The following is a 16,320-nucleotide window of genomic DNA, read 5'->3' on the forward strand; positions in this document are numbered from 1 at the left end:
AGTGACAGACCCTCTGCTTGAAAAGTTACATAATGCACCTTTAATATATTATTAGGTTAACTGTAGCTGTTTGAGGAACTTACAAAACAGCATTGTCCTTACAGATTGTTAAGATTCAAGTCAACATTTTGTTTCACCAAGGCTGAATGATACTGGTTGCTTCAGAGCTGGAGGCTAATTGCGTTTTTCAGACAAAAGTTATTTACACCCAAAAGAAACAGTTCGCCTGCACCAAGAATTTTCAAGGTTAAAACCTGTTCGGAGGCTGGTTTTGCGGGTACAAAACAAACCAACAAAACCAAAACTTAAATTGCGGTTTCATGAAAAATAAATGCTACTGCAGAGGATAAACAAATGTGGATAGGTGTATAAGCAAGGCCAAAAGCTATAAAAAGTTAGGGAAAGATGTGTTTGCCGATAGTGCATGGAAAATCTATAGAAACACATTGATAAGATTAAGAGTACTACAAGTTAAAGGTGCACTGTGTAATATTTCTGGTGGAGGGTCTGTCACCTGCTTGTCTACATGGAGTTATAATTTTGTCTAGAATATATCCAACTTGGATTTTACTCAATAACATAGGATATTATCGACCAAATCTTACATGTAACTTGTCCCTGTGGTGTCACCTGCTGTCTGTAGAGATAAATAAGTGTAATGTCATACCACCACAAAAGTTACACAGTGCGCCTTTGTGTTAACCTTAATGTTTTTATATTTTTTTCTCTCTTCAAACTTACAAATTGCCACAGAGAGTAAAGTAATTTAGATTTTCATATGTTGCCATGTTACCCTATCTATGAAAAAGAATTGGAGCCCATTCAAGCAACTAAGGACCGTGTTCAGTTGGCAGTTATATGTGACCGCACTGTTAACTTAAATGTAAACATACCTTTTAGTAAACATAATTAAGTAGTCCACAAGTGGCACACACATTTGGCAATCATGATGAAAATGGCAGTTGCGAAATCAAATTAAAATCTGCAGTGAACCGTACCACCCTCAAGAATGTATTTCAATAATTCATAAGTTCACATGAAAACACTGGAAACACATTTTTACTTCACACTTAAATCAAGCCTTTTGTTAAGTCTGTCCTGACAATTACTACACTGACTTAGCGTTCAATATACGAAAGCTGGAACACCATTTTTGGGGGGTCAATACTTATCTTGTGTACGTTTTCTTTGCACTACTGGGAAATTTATGATTATTTTTTGGGCTATACTTGAGGTTGAATAAATCACTTCTATAACTCATTATAGATACAAACTACTAGAACTAAAGTCTTCATTTTCTGCTGTTTATTTATTGCAGCTCATGATTTTTTAAACTGTATATTACATTTAGAGGAGGTTTTTGGGGATCAGTGCCATAAATTAGTTTCAGTATTATCATTTATCATCTCTAGTTTCTTCATCAACATATCACACACCAAAAATTACAAAGTTATCATGACAGGCCTACCGATTGAAAAAAAAAGGGCTTGAGGACACGTTTGTTTCACCATGCCCCAAAAGCATTATCCTTTCAGTTTGACAATGTAAAGTATTGGTGACATTGAAGGTAAACTATAAACAATAAAGGCCAAACTGACACTCTCTGCACCATTTCCTTCAAGTGCTGTAATATCCTCTGACAGATTAAACAATGTGTCAACTCAACAGTAGCACCGCACTTAAATAAACTACACGAGCATATTCACACTTTAGTCCTGGCCGGATGATGTGCAGTCAGTGAAGAGGCTCTGTCTGTCTGTGTGTCTGTCTCTCGGAGTGACAACGGCAAATTTGAATGTCCCAGAGGCATGCAAAATCTTCCCTTTGAGGAAGGCTGGGAGAAATAGTTAATGGGCTACTGGAAGCTCATCTCAAAGTCTTCTTCAAGGTAGGTAGGTAATAGGTAATAGGTAATAGGTAGGGTTGGGCAATGAATCAGATTTAAGTGGTGATCGCGATTCAGTCATGTCTAATTGTCAATGATCATCTTGGGTTGGCCTAATTTATGACACTGACATAATAACCCTAAAGCAGGATTAACCCACCTATAGTGAGTCATAGAAGCCATTTGTTCAACCTTTTATGGCTTATATCTTATCATATAGCCAAAAAACAACAAAAAACTTTCAAGGAGAGCAAAAAAAATATACACATAAATACTGAAGCACAAAAAACATCATTCCAGCTTTCATATCATATCATATCATATCATATATATATATATATATATATATATATATATATATAATATAATACTATAAGCATATAGTAATAATAATATACGTTTGATATAGTAATTATTGTGCTTGGGTCTTAATGGAATGGTAATGGTAAATAGTCACATTTTTTGGGGTTTCATGTAGTAGTGAACAACATTATTATTAATATTTATATCTTTTTTTAAATGTAGATCAATATGAGGAAACTTCCAGCCCTAGTTGTAGGAATAGGGTACATTTCCTGATAGAGATATTAATTAGACCCATCACAATAATTACTATGTTGGTTTATTGTTCAGTTTGATATTTGTATGTATTACAATTAAACTTAAGATGCGGCAGATTGAATAAATGATTTCTATGACCCATTATCTATACAAACTGAATGCAAAATTTTCTTAACAACTCACATAGAAAAGGTTTTACTGGGGTCATAATGCTTAAGGACTATTGTGTCAGTTGGAAAATGTCTGGTAATATTTCTCAAATTTCTCATTGTTGAGTAGTGCAAGGACAAAACTGGTGTAACTCAAGCCAAAATTATAAATAAAACAATATGAAGGCTAACCATAGCTTAAACAGCACTTTGCCATGCATGGTTGTTGGTATTACCCTTTCATACACTTTAGGGCCACCACCCCCACAACTGGAAACTACACCTAAGCCTGTTCAAAATCCAAGTAAAAAAACATAAATACCACTTGAAGAGACGTGATTATTCCACTGTCTGGGTGTTCCCCGCACACATAAACAAACGGATTACCAAGATCTACCAACAGCGGGCGGGGCTACGGTTCTTTCTTTCGTTTTTTTTTTCCCCCTCTTCAAAGATGCACAGTGGCAGCAATTTCAAAGCAATAATCACAACTTTGCATGTAAGAAAGCAGGCTAAGATGACGAGTTTTCAGACATGCCAAGAATTTTTATAGATCTGAAGTCCTGGCCAAACAAATGGGCTTGGAGAGAGGGGTATGTACTGTGTGCCAAAGTGAGTGGCTGTAATACATGCAGTTCTTGTCATGGGACAGGGGCAGACAGCGCAGTCAATTCATTCTAGCAGACTCTTTAGCATGGCAGACACCAGCACAGTGTGTAAATATATGTTGACCATGCGAGCAGACTGCTAGCTACGTCAATATACTCAATATTTGAATTTTAATCAGTCTCTCATTGGTTATACGGTCACAAAAGTTCATCTACTGTGTAACTTTTATGGTGGAGTCTTTCTTTTCTTTTTTGTGTGTGTCTAAATAGTTCAATAATATGGCATTAAAGGTCCTATATTATACAAAATTTACGTTTGTGAGCTCCAAGCCACATTAGATGGTTTTTATCTTCTCAAAAACATACCTGGAGTTGTGTGTTGTTTCAGACATATTTGAGTAATCCTTTATTATTAGTCTGTCTAGTTCAAAAGTTCAAAATGCTGTGATGTCATGTAGCGGTAGTTTTCAAGTTAATAGCTACCTTTTATCTTTAGTTCACTAGAAAACTGGAAATTCCAGGGCTGAAATCATCCAAATGATCCTAGTGAAGGTGTATGTGGTTGAGAGATGAACTCAGCCTAAATATATGCAGGGTTGTGTGTTAAACATGTGTGAATGAAACAAAATCCAACTCCAGGTATGTTTTTGATAAGGAAACACCAAATTATAACATAGATCAGAATATAGTGTAATATGGGACCTTTAAATATGTCTATGGAGCCAAGTAAGTGACCTAGCAGACGACCCTACTCATAGTAAGAATTCATGTTTTCAAGGTAATTTTGAGCAATAAAAACATATGTGCAGTTTAAAAAATGCAAAATTGATATTAGAACTCTGATCCTTGACAATATTTCATACAATAAACTCTGAAAATATATTAAAATACAAAGAAATTAAATGCAAAGACAACATCTCACTTGACAAAAAGAGTTTAGGAATGCAGGAGTAGCCAACATACACCGGTGGTCTCTTTAGCATGGCAGACACAAGCGCAGTGTGTAAATAGACAGGGTCCGAGACAGCAGACTGCAAGCCACCCCCCAAACTCCACACACACATACACTTGACGGATGGCCTGTCTCCGGACGCACTACGACTACAAATCTGCTCCGCTCCCAAGGGCATTTTGGGAACTGAGGGAGGCGGCCTGCAGCAGGGAGTGTGTGCGGGCGCCTGGCTGGGGTTGGGGGTGCAAAAGCTAGACACAAAGGGAGTCCCCGGCTGCTTTGAAGGGGATGGGAGCACTGGAGAGGTCTGGAGAGGTCTAGAGGTGCGGCCTAGACAAGTGGAAGAACATGGGGAGTGACCTTTTGTTGGTTTTGGAGATAGGAAGTAAACTGACCTGTGGTGGTGAAAGGGACGAAGGCAGAGGTTCAAAGGGTGTTGGTTGGAGACTGGAGGTAGAAGTTAAAGGTTAAGAGCAAAAAAGTTTTCATTATAAAGAACGCAAATGTTTTTGAAAAAGATGCCACAAAAATTAAGTATCTGCAGTATTTCTGTGAAAGTATGGCTAACAGCTACCTTAAACTTTTCACTTAGGGTAAAGAAACAATTTTGCTTTAGCTATTATGGCCGCTGTGTTGTGCTGTCAACGCCACTGGCTGCAATTTAAAAAAGAGATTACAAACACAGCAATCTTTACTTGACAAAATGTGGACATACACAAAGATAAAATAAATCTACAGGAGTTAAAGATGTTTGAAGGAACAGTGCTGAAGTTTGCTAGAACATCTGAAAGGCAGAAATGGGGCTCAAGCACAGCTCAAATGAGCTATGTAGCCAAAACAACAGCAAAACAAGAGGGTTTAGACTTTTTAATTTCCTGTCATGTCTCCAGAAAAGTCTGGATCAACAAAACATTGCACCAAGATTTACCTAACAAAGTCTGAACAACAAAGAGAGCATGTGAGCAGCCCATTTGTTCTGCATGTGGCCCAAACTGCATTTGGAGCAGGTTCAAAATGTGATCTCAATTAGATTACTATAGACAAATCTACTCTGAGTGCTCGGCTTCTCTAATAGGATTTCAATGTGTGAAGTTATGCAATGCAACATAGAACAAAGATGTCAGTGTGAATGTTGGAGTTGTTGAGGAGGAAAACTCCTGTTTTTAACTGTGGATGTGCTCTGTTTATTTTGTTACAACATTATTTTGACTTGAGCACAGTATTTGTGTACTTGTGGTCGGCTGGCACTTTTTGGACGTCACAGAGATGACCTCTGTGTCCGTGCCAATAATGCAGATAGGCTGTGGGCGCGCTGATGCTTGGACAACTTGCAAATAACAGTGGATAGTCTGTCTGAACATCCCTGATTTGAAAAACAAAATCAGATTTGCCTGTAGCCTCAGCCACGCCATAATTATATGATGTGTAAAAACATATTGCAAATACTTGCATATACTACAAACGAGTCCGGGTTGGGTTACATGAGAACATTTCCATTGTCTACATAGTTCAGTAAGATTTGAATATATTTTACATTCTTCATAAAGGCCATTGCATCTTCTTTAATGCTTCATTATGTCTGATGTTTCCTGTACCAAATGTCCCATCCTATTCTACTCTTCCTTGTCAGGCAGTGATCCTGATTTGTACATTTTTCTAAACATTATCACATTAAATCTAAATAAAAGTTAATTGTCTTCCTTTTCCAAGAATAGTTGTATTCTTAACCTGTGGGCTGGGACAGAAAAGTAGGCCAGTGTTCTTCATTTCCCATTTTTACTCCATGACATTTTGATTGGATTAGGCTGTTAAGGTTAGAGCAATACACAAGATCGGATACACATAAAGTAAACGTAAACCCAAAGAAATTTCTATGGTGGGCATGTGTTGTGATTCTGGGTCTGTACAGGTTGAGTAAGGCATCTGGTGTAAAACGTACACCAAATCAAATCAAGATGCAATTCAGTGAAATATGATTTGGCAAATTTGAAAAACCCTAGTTCAGTAAAAAACAAAACAAAAAACACATGAGCACAGTGACTATTCCTCCAAGTAGTAAAGGTTAACAGTAAGACCATATAGTCAAAGTGAACTACCTGAGTGCATGTATTCAATGATAAGGAAACGCCTCTCCCAGACTGGGCTGGCTCTGTTTGCCGTCTGCTCCTACAGTTACGACACGGTGCATGTGCAGGTCAACCCCACGGTGTAAAAACAAGGTACTGTGGGACCCCCTAGCCCCTCCCCTCACCCTCCCCACCCCTCCCAAATCACTCACAACAAGGAGTCCTTTCTACAGCTCCATGTTCAAGCACAGAGGTGGCAGACTAAAAAGGGCTCCATTGAGAGACACCATCCAACTGTAGAAATTCCCTGTGAAATTAATTAACGCACTCATTGCCAAGAAATCTGTCTGAGAGAAAGTTGTTTTTAGTTTTATTTTGTGACTATTGACTTCTAAGCCTTCCCTTGTTCAAAGTTATGCACTAAAATGTACATTTGTTATTGCAACATCAGCAAATTCCAACTTTAATAGTGCTCTGTGTAACTTTACTGGTGTGTGGTGCGCTACCTGCTTCTTGATGATATTATTTTGTCTTGAGTATTCCATGGTATGGCAGTAAACCTATCTAGCTTGCATTTAGTCATAATGCCACCTTGCAACATGCATTCTTACTGAGATCAGCATGCAAGCCTCTCCAGTTTTAAAAATGGACACATTTTGACAGGTAAATACAAGCCTATATTGTATCTGCTTATATAAAAATTGTTTATTGAATATCACATTACTTTCTCATATCACACAGCCCTCCTTTATTACAAGAATTCATTAATAATCCAAACCACAAAAGTAATTTATCACCTTGGCAAACACTAGAAAAAGTCCAAACAAGAAACAAAGGGCTCAGTAGGAGAGTGGATTGACTGCGTAGCTCGAGACAGCAGGGTAAATATTAGCAGAGTGGCTGTCTATGAGAAGCCTGTGTGTATGCATAGGTGGCAGCGCGTGTCCTGTCCTGTACCTCCCTGTGTGTGGTATACCAGCACACAGCAGCAGATTCAACCAGTGTTTGTATTTATGTCCATGTGTGTAGGTATGTTTACCAAGTCATGTGGGGACTCCAACTTGTTCAAACAGTCACTTGTGAAGACTGGTTTTCCTTATAGTGGCTTATGAGGTTAAGACATCAATCACAAACTATGTACATGATCATGCACAGATCTTGCCTGGTGGCGCTATTCTAAAGGCTTTTCTTTCATTAAGAGTTAATCAAGTTTGATCCCTCTTTGCATTTGCCCCATTTTAAGCTAGTTAAAAAGAACTGTATGCAAGCTTTTGATTTTAAATTTCATAAACATGACACATGACCTATTTATGTCTCAAGATATGAGTCAGACAGGTTGAAATGCTTTTGTTGTTTATGTACATTTAATATTTGATTCTCAAGATTATTTGGAAGCCAGAATGAGCCTGAACCTTCATCACCCATCTAAGTGAACTCTGGAGGTTCTGAGCTTTCACGTAAGACACAGCCTGTTCATATACTGAGAATATGAAAAACTTATGTATGTGTCCTCCATATGCAGATTAAGGCACTGGCCACCTATTATAACATGGAATGAGGAAAGAATCCCATTTTAGAGATTACATAAGGAATGGTCTAATTAAAATCAGAATATGGGTCAAGGCAAGGGTTAGACTTATACTCAGTAACCAAATGTAGTCTAATGCCCCCACAAGACATATACAAGCAGTAAATGTGTGTTTACATGTGTGTGATAACTCCAGTGGCACCTACTCTCCAACAGCACTCAGAGCCAGAATTACAGAGCAACCAGTTTACATCAGTCTGGCTGGATGGAGCTGCAGGCTAACCACTACAGCAGGGCTAAAACAAGCTCATACATAGATACAGTGAGAGCCAGTGCGGGTCTGACACTCAAGACCTTCCAAGAGGCTGCATGCTTCCTCCAGCTTTTAAAGGCAGTTGATTCAAACAGTTTCTCAAGTGCTTTGCTTTATATTATCACTAAAAGGAAAAAATAAGAACAAAAATATTATGTGCATCCCTTGAGTTTGCACTGTATGAGGTGGTATGATTGTTTTTATAGGTTTGAGAACATAAATTAAATCAAAATATTACATCTGAATAAGTCATGTGTTGAAAAGTAGTTGGAAATTAAAATCAATCAAAATGTAATCAAAATGAAAAGAATAATATCAATGGTGCTCAATGGTTAAAGCCCACAACAATTTTAGCCCAAAAAACAGACCTTAATGTTTGGATAGTACTGAAAAACTTGGCTATCTTCATGGAGAATGTTCCATGCAGGTGACATGCAACCTCCAGAAAGTTACACAGAGCTAGTTAAAAAAAAATATTGCGTTCAGAAAAATTTTAAGTAACACTCTGAGGCAAACCTTGGTAGACAGCCTAAAATGTCGCCAACACATTAATGCTGCAATAACAGTCAGACAGCCCACGCCCTCCTCTTAAAATAACACAACTAAATAATTAAGTAACAACCAGAGCCAAATATTAAGTAGCAAAACAAGAGCTTGCGTCGAGCTATTTGAAAAGTCAATATACTGGATTTTTATCAATTTCTATCCTGTTACACTGACACTGTACAACACCTCTGCAACAGTGAGCACAAGTTTCCTTTCTCAAAACCTGCACCACTCACAAAAGTTCACCTAAATGCAAAAATATCTTCGTATGAGTCAAGGTTTGGAGATTTGAAGTGAAAAATACAAGTAAAAAATTCCAGCAGTCTTCTAGTTTCCAGGTTCGTTGCTAGTGCGCAGCTAAAATGACAGTCTTGATTAAAAAAGGAAAAAGGCGTGTTTGCTTTAGGCATGAAGTGCAATGACCTCACGCGGCTGGCATATAGGATTTCCCCACTTGTTTAAAGGAGGGCGGCCCCGATAGGACCAAGAGTCAATAGTAGATTAAATGACTTAAGAGTGGAAACTGTTTGCATGGTGTCACCCTGCGAGGATTTCAGCTTCACACATACTATCTGAGTGGGTCAAAGCCGACACCAGACGCACACCTGATCCACCGCGCGCTTCGTCTTGGCACGTAAGAGGCGCTCAAGTAATGACCTCCAGACTTCATAAAACCACACCTTCAAATTTACTGACACAGATAATTCACACCTAAAAAAAAACAGCTTGCAATTTGCTGTTATGTAACTTATAAGTGGTTTTATTATGCCAGACAGCATCAATGGTTTCTAATTGTAAAAAATCTTTCTTAAATGTCGTATACTGTATTACATAAAATGAAGTCTTGTGAGCTGAATGCTGTTACCTCATCAAAAAACTTACCTGGAGTTGTGTTTTGTTTCATTCACAAAGTTTGTATGGTCCATTATTATTAGTCTTCATCCCCAAAGCTCAAAAATGCTTTGGTCCACCTTGTAATGTCATGAAGCCGTAGTTTTCAAATTAGCCTTTTACTTTATTTAGTAGAGATTGGAAATTCCACTGCTGAAATGATTCTAGTGAAGGTGTATGGAGTTTAAAAACACAGTGGAGCACTCCCTGTGTCTCACATGACATCACAAGGTGGAACAGAGTGTTTGCTGATTGCTGGAAAACAACTCAGTATAAATATGCAGGTGTTAAACGTGGGAATGAAACAAAACTCTGTTCGAGGTATGTTTTTGATGAGGAAACAACATTATAACAGTTCAGAAAATAGTGTAATTTAGGGAAGTTGTCTCGATGGTCATGTTAATGTTTTGTCTGGAGTCTTTGCCAATACCCTATATTGCATCTACTTTATTATGGATATTTTCTTTGTTCAGACATAGCTTGAGAGTTTTGAGGGTTCTCCACAGATCTGATCTGTAGCTTGAAATCGTGGTGTCATCTGTTTTTCTCCGTGGAAATACAAAAGTTTAATGTATATTGTAAAACGCCTTTAACTAAATATATGAAGAGTTAAAGTGCAAAAAAGATAAGTGCCATTTGAGATGGATTTTACTGCTATCCAACTATGATCCTATCTTGATAAAATCCACCATACATTATTGTCACTCATAATATCTCTAGAAGATGGTAACAATTTTTCATACCCTTCATAACCTGAGCAACAGCTTAAACCGTGCGCATGTTAGAGGTCTCTACTCCCTATACCAGATCTGTGTCTAAGCAAAAAAACAGCACCAAGCTCCTCTGTGATCCTCCTATGTTCTTAGTCCCTTTCAATTTTTCCTCCTCGTCTTGAATAAAGGGGGAACACAGCAGCGAGACCGCCTGCTCTGCAAAAAAAAAAAAAAAAAAGCCAGACTGTAGCTTTTTTTCTTGAGCCAGAGAAATCATCAAAGCATGAGCTACATTATTCAGCCTTGCCGAGTCTGCATGACAACACAGCCAACAAACAGGGCCCTTTTCACCAGCAGACGGCCACAACACCACGGCGCACTGCTATTTCAAACCACTCGTGAAAGAAAGGAGCTCCCCATAAACTAGTGCGACAGGAGAAGTGATGTGAAACGCATGGCAAATAAGATGATTCAAAGCACTCGGAGCGCAGGGGTGTGTAAACAACTGAGAGTCAACAGACAATTCTAAACAATGTAATTATGAGAATAGCTGGCATGCAGTAATGAGAACTACTTTACGGTGTCAAGGTCGGATGCAAGAATCTATGTCAATTTGAGTCAAAACTCAAAGTAAAGGTTTTGAAGATTGCAAAGTTAAATATAATTTTGTTCAGTGGTGTTTCTTATGCATTTAAATTAACATTTTAACTTTTCATATGGAAAGACAAACAGAAAAATAAGCAAATTTTAAACGTTTAGTTACTGAATTGAACCCAGCAATGCCCCTTTTACAAGAGCCTAAATGTGATTGGGACACAAAAGTTATGAGAAGAAAGAACTTAAGTTAGTGACTATACTAGAAACTTTTTTATGAATGAAACTGAAAGGTTACAAACTAACTTGTGCAAATCAGATGATACAAATTAGATTTATTTTAAAATTACAATCTTAGTACCACTTTTTTCGATTTCAGTCACGTCAAACTTCATTTCAAACACAGTGCACCGCAGGAAGCCCATCTCAACCCTTCATACAACCACTTCTACATCCTACACACACTTGTTGGTTAGTACGCGGTGTCAGCACATCCGCACCTTGTTGCCAAAACTAAATCTAATATCTGGCCTTCACCTCACATTCCTTGGGTCTAGCCAACAGCACCAGTGGAAATCAAACATCACTGTAACTCTGTCTGTCTGACTATGAGAAGTCTATGAGAAGTGTCTACCGCCTAACCCCTAATGTCTCTCCAGTCTACTAATATTTGTCCATCTAATAATACTACACTCCGGTTTGAGCATGCTTGCTTTTCTTTCTGTGTTCCTCACTCACAAAAAGCGACATCTGCCATGGATATAGCATAGCATTAGGGGCTGATAATGATAGTTTCTCTCTCTCTGTGTAAGCATACAGACATAACATACCATTCCAACGTTTCCTGTCTATGCTGTGGGGCAAACTATTTAACCCTATGTGGTGATCACTCTCTCCAAGCATATGCGCGCACACACACACAAGCTACTACGCCAGTGCCAGACCCCTATAATGCTGGCTAAATCTCCCTGTATTCATATAAAACTAGTCCATATGGCAGGGAGCGCAGCCAAGAGGAAAATGAGAAATTTAAAACTGAAGAAAGACCGGAGAATAGTAAAAAAAAAAAAAAAAAAAAAGTACAGTGCTCAAGTTGAAGTTAATTGGACCCTGGTGCAGGCAGAGAAGAAGTCGCATACATTTTGCATAAGAAAAGCTTAATTTTCATTTCTACTTTCTGTTTCTTGTTTTATATGGCTTTTTGGTGACGATTTGGTATTGTATATTCTCATACAGTCTGAAGAAGTCAGTATATCAAAGCCAAGTCTCTGTGTCTCCCCCCCACTCCATTACTCTGGCTCAAGTTCAAATGCGCTGTCTGCTCTGCCCACAGTTACACCCCTGGTCCAAAGCTATAACTACAGTCAGTTATAACTCCGCTATGCTTGTTCATTTTATATCAAGCAGATATCTCAGGTCAAATAGGAGTTTTACTAGGAATAAAGTCCAATATAGGTAATACATGGAAATACAATAAATCTAGAGCAATTTTATGTATGATTGGGTGAGACATTCTACTCTGTAAAGTCTACCCATAATCGAAACAAGACATGATTTAAGTCTCATTTACATGGTGCAGTTATAAAAGTCCCTAAGGTTCCCAAAGAAAACATAAGTCTCGCAGTTGTAATAAGCTGCGATATCTGAGTCAGCCAAAGTTACCTAAAATGTTCCACTGAATGTTTAGCCATAGTTACCTTTATACATTTGAGCTGGTTTTACATCGGTAAAGCAAGTTGAAGTTTAAAGTTACAGTCTTTAACCACTTGTCTAAATTCTAAAGTAATTTTGGAATAATGTATACTATGGTCAGACCGCTATAAAAGACAATTAGTCCAGTAGCCTACTTTTACGCATGGTACGGAATCTGTCCAGGCGCAACTCTGACTCACAGCAGACGGTCATTTTGAATGTACATTATTCTATATGGGACAGTTAAGTTTCCCATGCCCCGCTACTGTCCAAAGCCTTTACAATACTATAACCACGCACTAAGCAGAGGAATTACAGCGTCTTGGGTGAAGTCTGATTTGTTGTCCTTCTGTCGCGACGTTGGAGAGTGCGCATAAACCCGATTAACTAAACTAATGTCTCCGGGTAGGTTGTTGAGGTCGAGTTGAGAGAGAGAGAAGAAGCGCGTATAGCTACTCACATATCTCCATTCCCTGTGGTTGGGAAGCGGTGCAGTTGCAGGAGCAGGTGACATTGGAGTTTGCGGGGCCGCCAGGGGCCGTTAGGTTTTGCATGGGGCTGGGCAGAGCTGGACACCGCTCCGGGGAGAGAGCCGCAGCCACCGCCACGGCCCCCCGACGAGAAAACAACAAAAAACTTCCAGGCAGCGGCAGCACAGTGCGGCCGCTCCGAGTAACTCCACACACTTTCGGACTTAACCTCCTCGGCTCATCTCACGCCATTTCTGTAGCCGTGCCGCTCAAGGACTGAGTTAAAAGCAGATCTGGGGAACAGCCATTGCATTTCACTAACGCATTGTAGAGTTTTTCCGTTCCTTCCTCCACCGCCGAGAGCAGCTGTCCTCCCTCTGCCAGACCGGAGCAGACACAGCGCGCTCGGACCCGCCCCCAAACAGACCGACGTGCGTCTCGGCCAACCGGAGCGCAGCGCAGGAGGGCCAGACAGAGAGGAGAGGAGTGCTGCCTTCATGAGCAGACGGAATTGCCCAATTTTTGACCCAGTCTCCAGTTTAACACCTCCCACCAAACTGGGAAAGTCTGGCTTTTTCTGCAGATACGTGAGTCAGGCAGTGATTCCACTTTCTAAAACTCGAGAGTGACTCAGACGCACTTTCTGCTCATTATGGAGGCTGGAAAAACACTCAGCCACTCACGCAGCTCTAGAAGCAACTATAGGGGCTTCACCGTTTTGATACACTACTTCTGTTATTATAGTCTATACACCACCCAACGCATTGTATTTACAGACATATATATAGATAACTAGCCTAGTGGGCCAACTTACTCAATGGTGTCAGCTACGACAGTATAAAACCATTTCCTATTGAAAATAAGAGATAGTACAAAGTCTTAAAAATCACTAATAACAAAAAAGGAAGTGGTACAAATGTCAGTCTGTTCTGATCTTACGCATTATTCACTGTATTATTTAATCTATTGTAAACCAAGTATAAGATATTACTCTTAACACCAGCATCTGTAGCATAAAAAGCCTCCATATTCCTTATCAGACATGTAAAATAGATTACCCAGACTATAGCCAACTATACGCGCATTTGTTTGTCTGGACCAAAGCATATTTAAATGAATAATGAGCTAGTTTGTTTGCTAAGGGCCCCTCTGTGTGGACTAGGCTTGGTGCAATGCTGTCTGGAGTCAGCTGTGGTTAATATTCATGAGGGCTCTTGCATATATTATCTACAGAAAGCATTAATTGCTCATTGTCCAAGCTGACAAACCCACAAATGCAGAAATGATACTTATGATGCCTCAGATGTTTGTGTTTGATATCATTTGAAAGCTGAGTACAGAGTTTAAGCTACAATAGACATTCATATTTTAGTGGGATGTATTATTAATAAGACTATAAAAGTGTAAGATCAGTTTGTCCGTGGTTATGTTATGGCTTATAAGTGCTAAAAAATGGATAGAGTAGTGCGACTTAATTGTCAGTGCAATACAAGGTTAATGTTAATTTTGGTAATATGGAATGTGAAATTGTATCTAATATTTTAAAAAAAGATACCATTTCACAAGCCGTTATTAAAAAATACAACATTAACCGAAATATTATCTCACATTTTGTACTGTCTGGAAGGAATGCTCTTATGATTTTTTTTTTTTTTTTTTTTTTGATAGTTATAATAAAGTAGCATTTGATACTGTGAGTTCATTACTTATAATTGGATTTAAACTTGAAAACTTTGGGATGGTTACTGAGCTAGAGTAGTTACTGGGTTGGTAATAAAAACATATAAACTTGTGCAAAGAAATAAAACTGGGTCGCCCGAGCTGTTCCTGAATGCAGCACAGAGTGAGGGATGGGACAGGACTTGTACTGTATGTCTGTGAGAGTGCTTGGAGAGGGAGGGTGCACATGGCTGGGGCAGGGGAGAGGAGGTGTGGGGGGGTTTGACCTGACTCAGAGCGAGCAGACGGCCAGGTCGCGCTTTGACAATGGCAATGAGAGCGGAGCAGCGGAGAGAGAGAAAGAGGGAGAGACTGAGAGGGAGAGAGAGGGAGGGAGGGAGGCCGTGCATGGGACCATCCGCCTGCACCCTGTGTTATTTGGGGAGGGCTGGGGTGGGAGGACGCCTCAAGTTTCACTCCCTTGTTACGGCGGGACACAGCCAATGGAGACGGCGCTTTGAAGGGGCTAACCTTGAGCTGACCCCCTGCACCGGGCTGTGGTTCTGGGGCACATGTGCAGCTCAGAGGCCAGACCCCCACCCATCACCACATCACCCCCACCTCACCCCTCCTCCCCCTCTTCCCCCAGCAGCAACACTTCCTCTGTGAGTCTAACTAACAGTGCAACACTCACACCCCACACGCACAAACGCTCTCTAGCCAGAAACTGTCTGCAGTCTATAAATAAACCAGGCTGTTCAAATCGGAGAAAGCTCTGAATGCCTCCCTAGGACAGCAGGCTCAGGGCCTATAGCACACTTTAGGAAGCTGACTGCCATCATGAGTGCTAGCATTAATAGAAGTTTATATTTCAAGTGTACAAAAGTATTCAAGACTGGGGGTGTAGCTGTTATTTTTGGGGCAACACTTCTTACAATATGCAAAATAGTTTCTTATAAGAACAGAAAAGTCAGAAAATGTGAACATGATTGAAGATTATGATACCAAGGGTTGATGAGTATTTTATGCCATGTTCTATCACTAGATAGAGTCATGAGCAATAACTGCTATCACACAAAATTTTACTGCATGGAGGAAGTTAAGTACTATATGGTCAACTATGAAGTAAAAGCAAAAACTAAATCCTTTGAATATTACCTGTGTTTAAATGCCATTCATTTACTGTCAGTGGGCAATCAAAGTGAAGAGACCATGAAACTCTTCTCCAGATCTGAGCCAGATCTTACTGTCTGGAGTACTATAGCGGATTGGCATATTATATTGTAGTAATAATAATAAAACAAAGATGTAGCTGATGGGGGAAATGAATATGGTATTACCGGTACATGTTCCAGGAATCAAAAGGAGAACTTTCTGTTAAAGACTAGCCATCATGCCACCGGAAGCATTTATTTTTCAGTGCAAAGACTCACACAGTGTTTCTTTAACATATTCCACATACATTACTTATGAATGTATATGGAAAAATGTAACCCCCTCCAGCTCCGACTCTCCATAACAGCATTGTCAACATCAAGGCCCCATCAACAGTTTCTCACATATCATGGAACAAAGCAGTCTTTTCAGCTCCACACAACCTGCAGCAACCCATAAAAGCAACATTTTAGATCCATACATAAAAAATCTCATCTAGTTTTTGACTGAAACCCGTGTGAATGCAAGAGGCTGGCAG

At 39.5% G+C, this 16,320-nt stretch overlaps 1 protein-coding gene across 2 annotated transcripts in view; it reads right to left on the bottom strand.

The window, feature by feature from the left end:
- The window catches only part of ldlrad4b (low density lipoprotein receptor class A domain containing 4b), a 332,819-nt gene that overhangs the window by 53,670 nt on the left and 262,829 nt on the right, over nucleotides 1-16,320 (bottom strand). The window contains exon 1 of one of the 2 annotated variants that reach the window (XM_055163709.1): nucleotides 12,959-13,376. The exons of the other annotated variant lie outside the window; for it this stretch is intronic. Coding sequence (XP_055019684.1) covers nucleotides 12,959-13,052 — 94 coding nt within the window. The 5' untranslated portion in view covers nucleotides 13,053-13,376. Of the gene's footprint in view, nucleotides 1-12,958; nucleotides 13,377-16,320 lie in introns of those variants that run through there. 2 annotated transcript variants of the gene reach the window in all.

Source organism: Boleophthalmus pectinirostris, unplaced genomic scaffold, assembly GCF_026225935.1.
Source record: "Boleophthalmus pectinirostris isolate CB_2022bp ecotype Guang Dong unplaced genomic scaffold, ASM2622593v1 HiC_scaffold_6, whole genome shotgun sequence".
Lineage (NCBI taxonomy): Eukaryota > Metazoa > Chordata > Actinopteri > Gobiiformes > Gobiidae > Boleophthalmus > Boleophthalmus pectinirostris.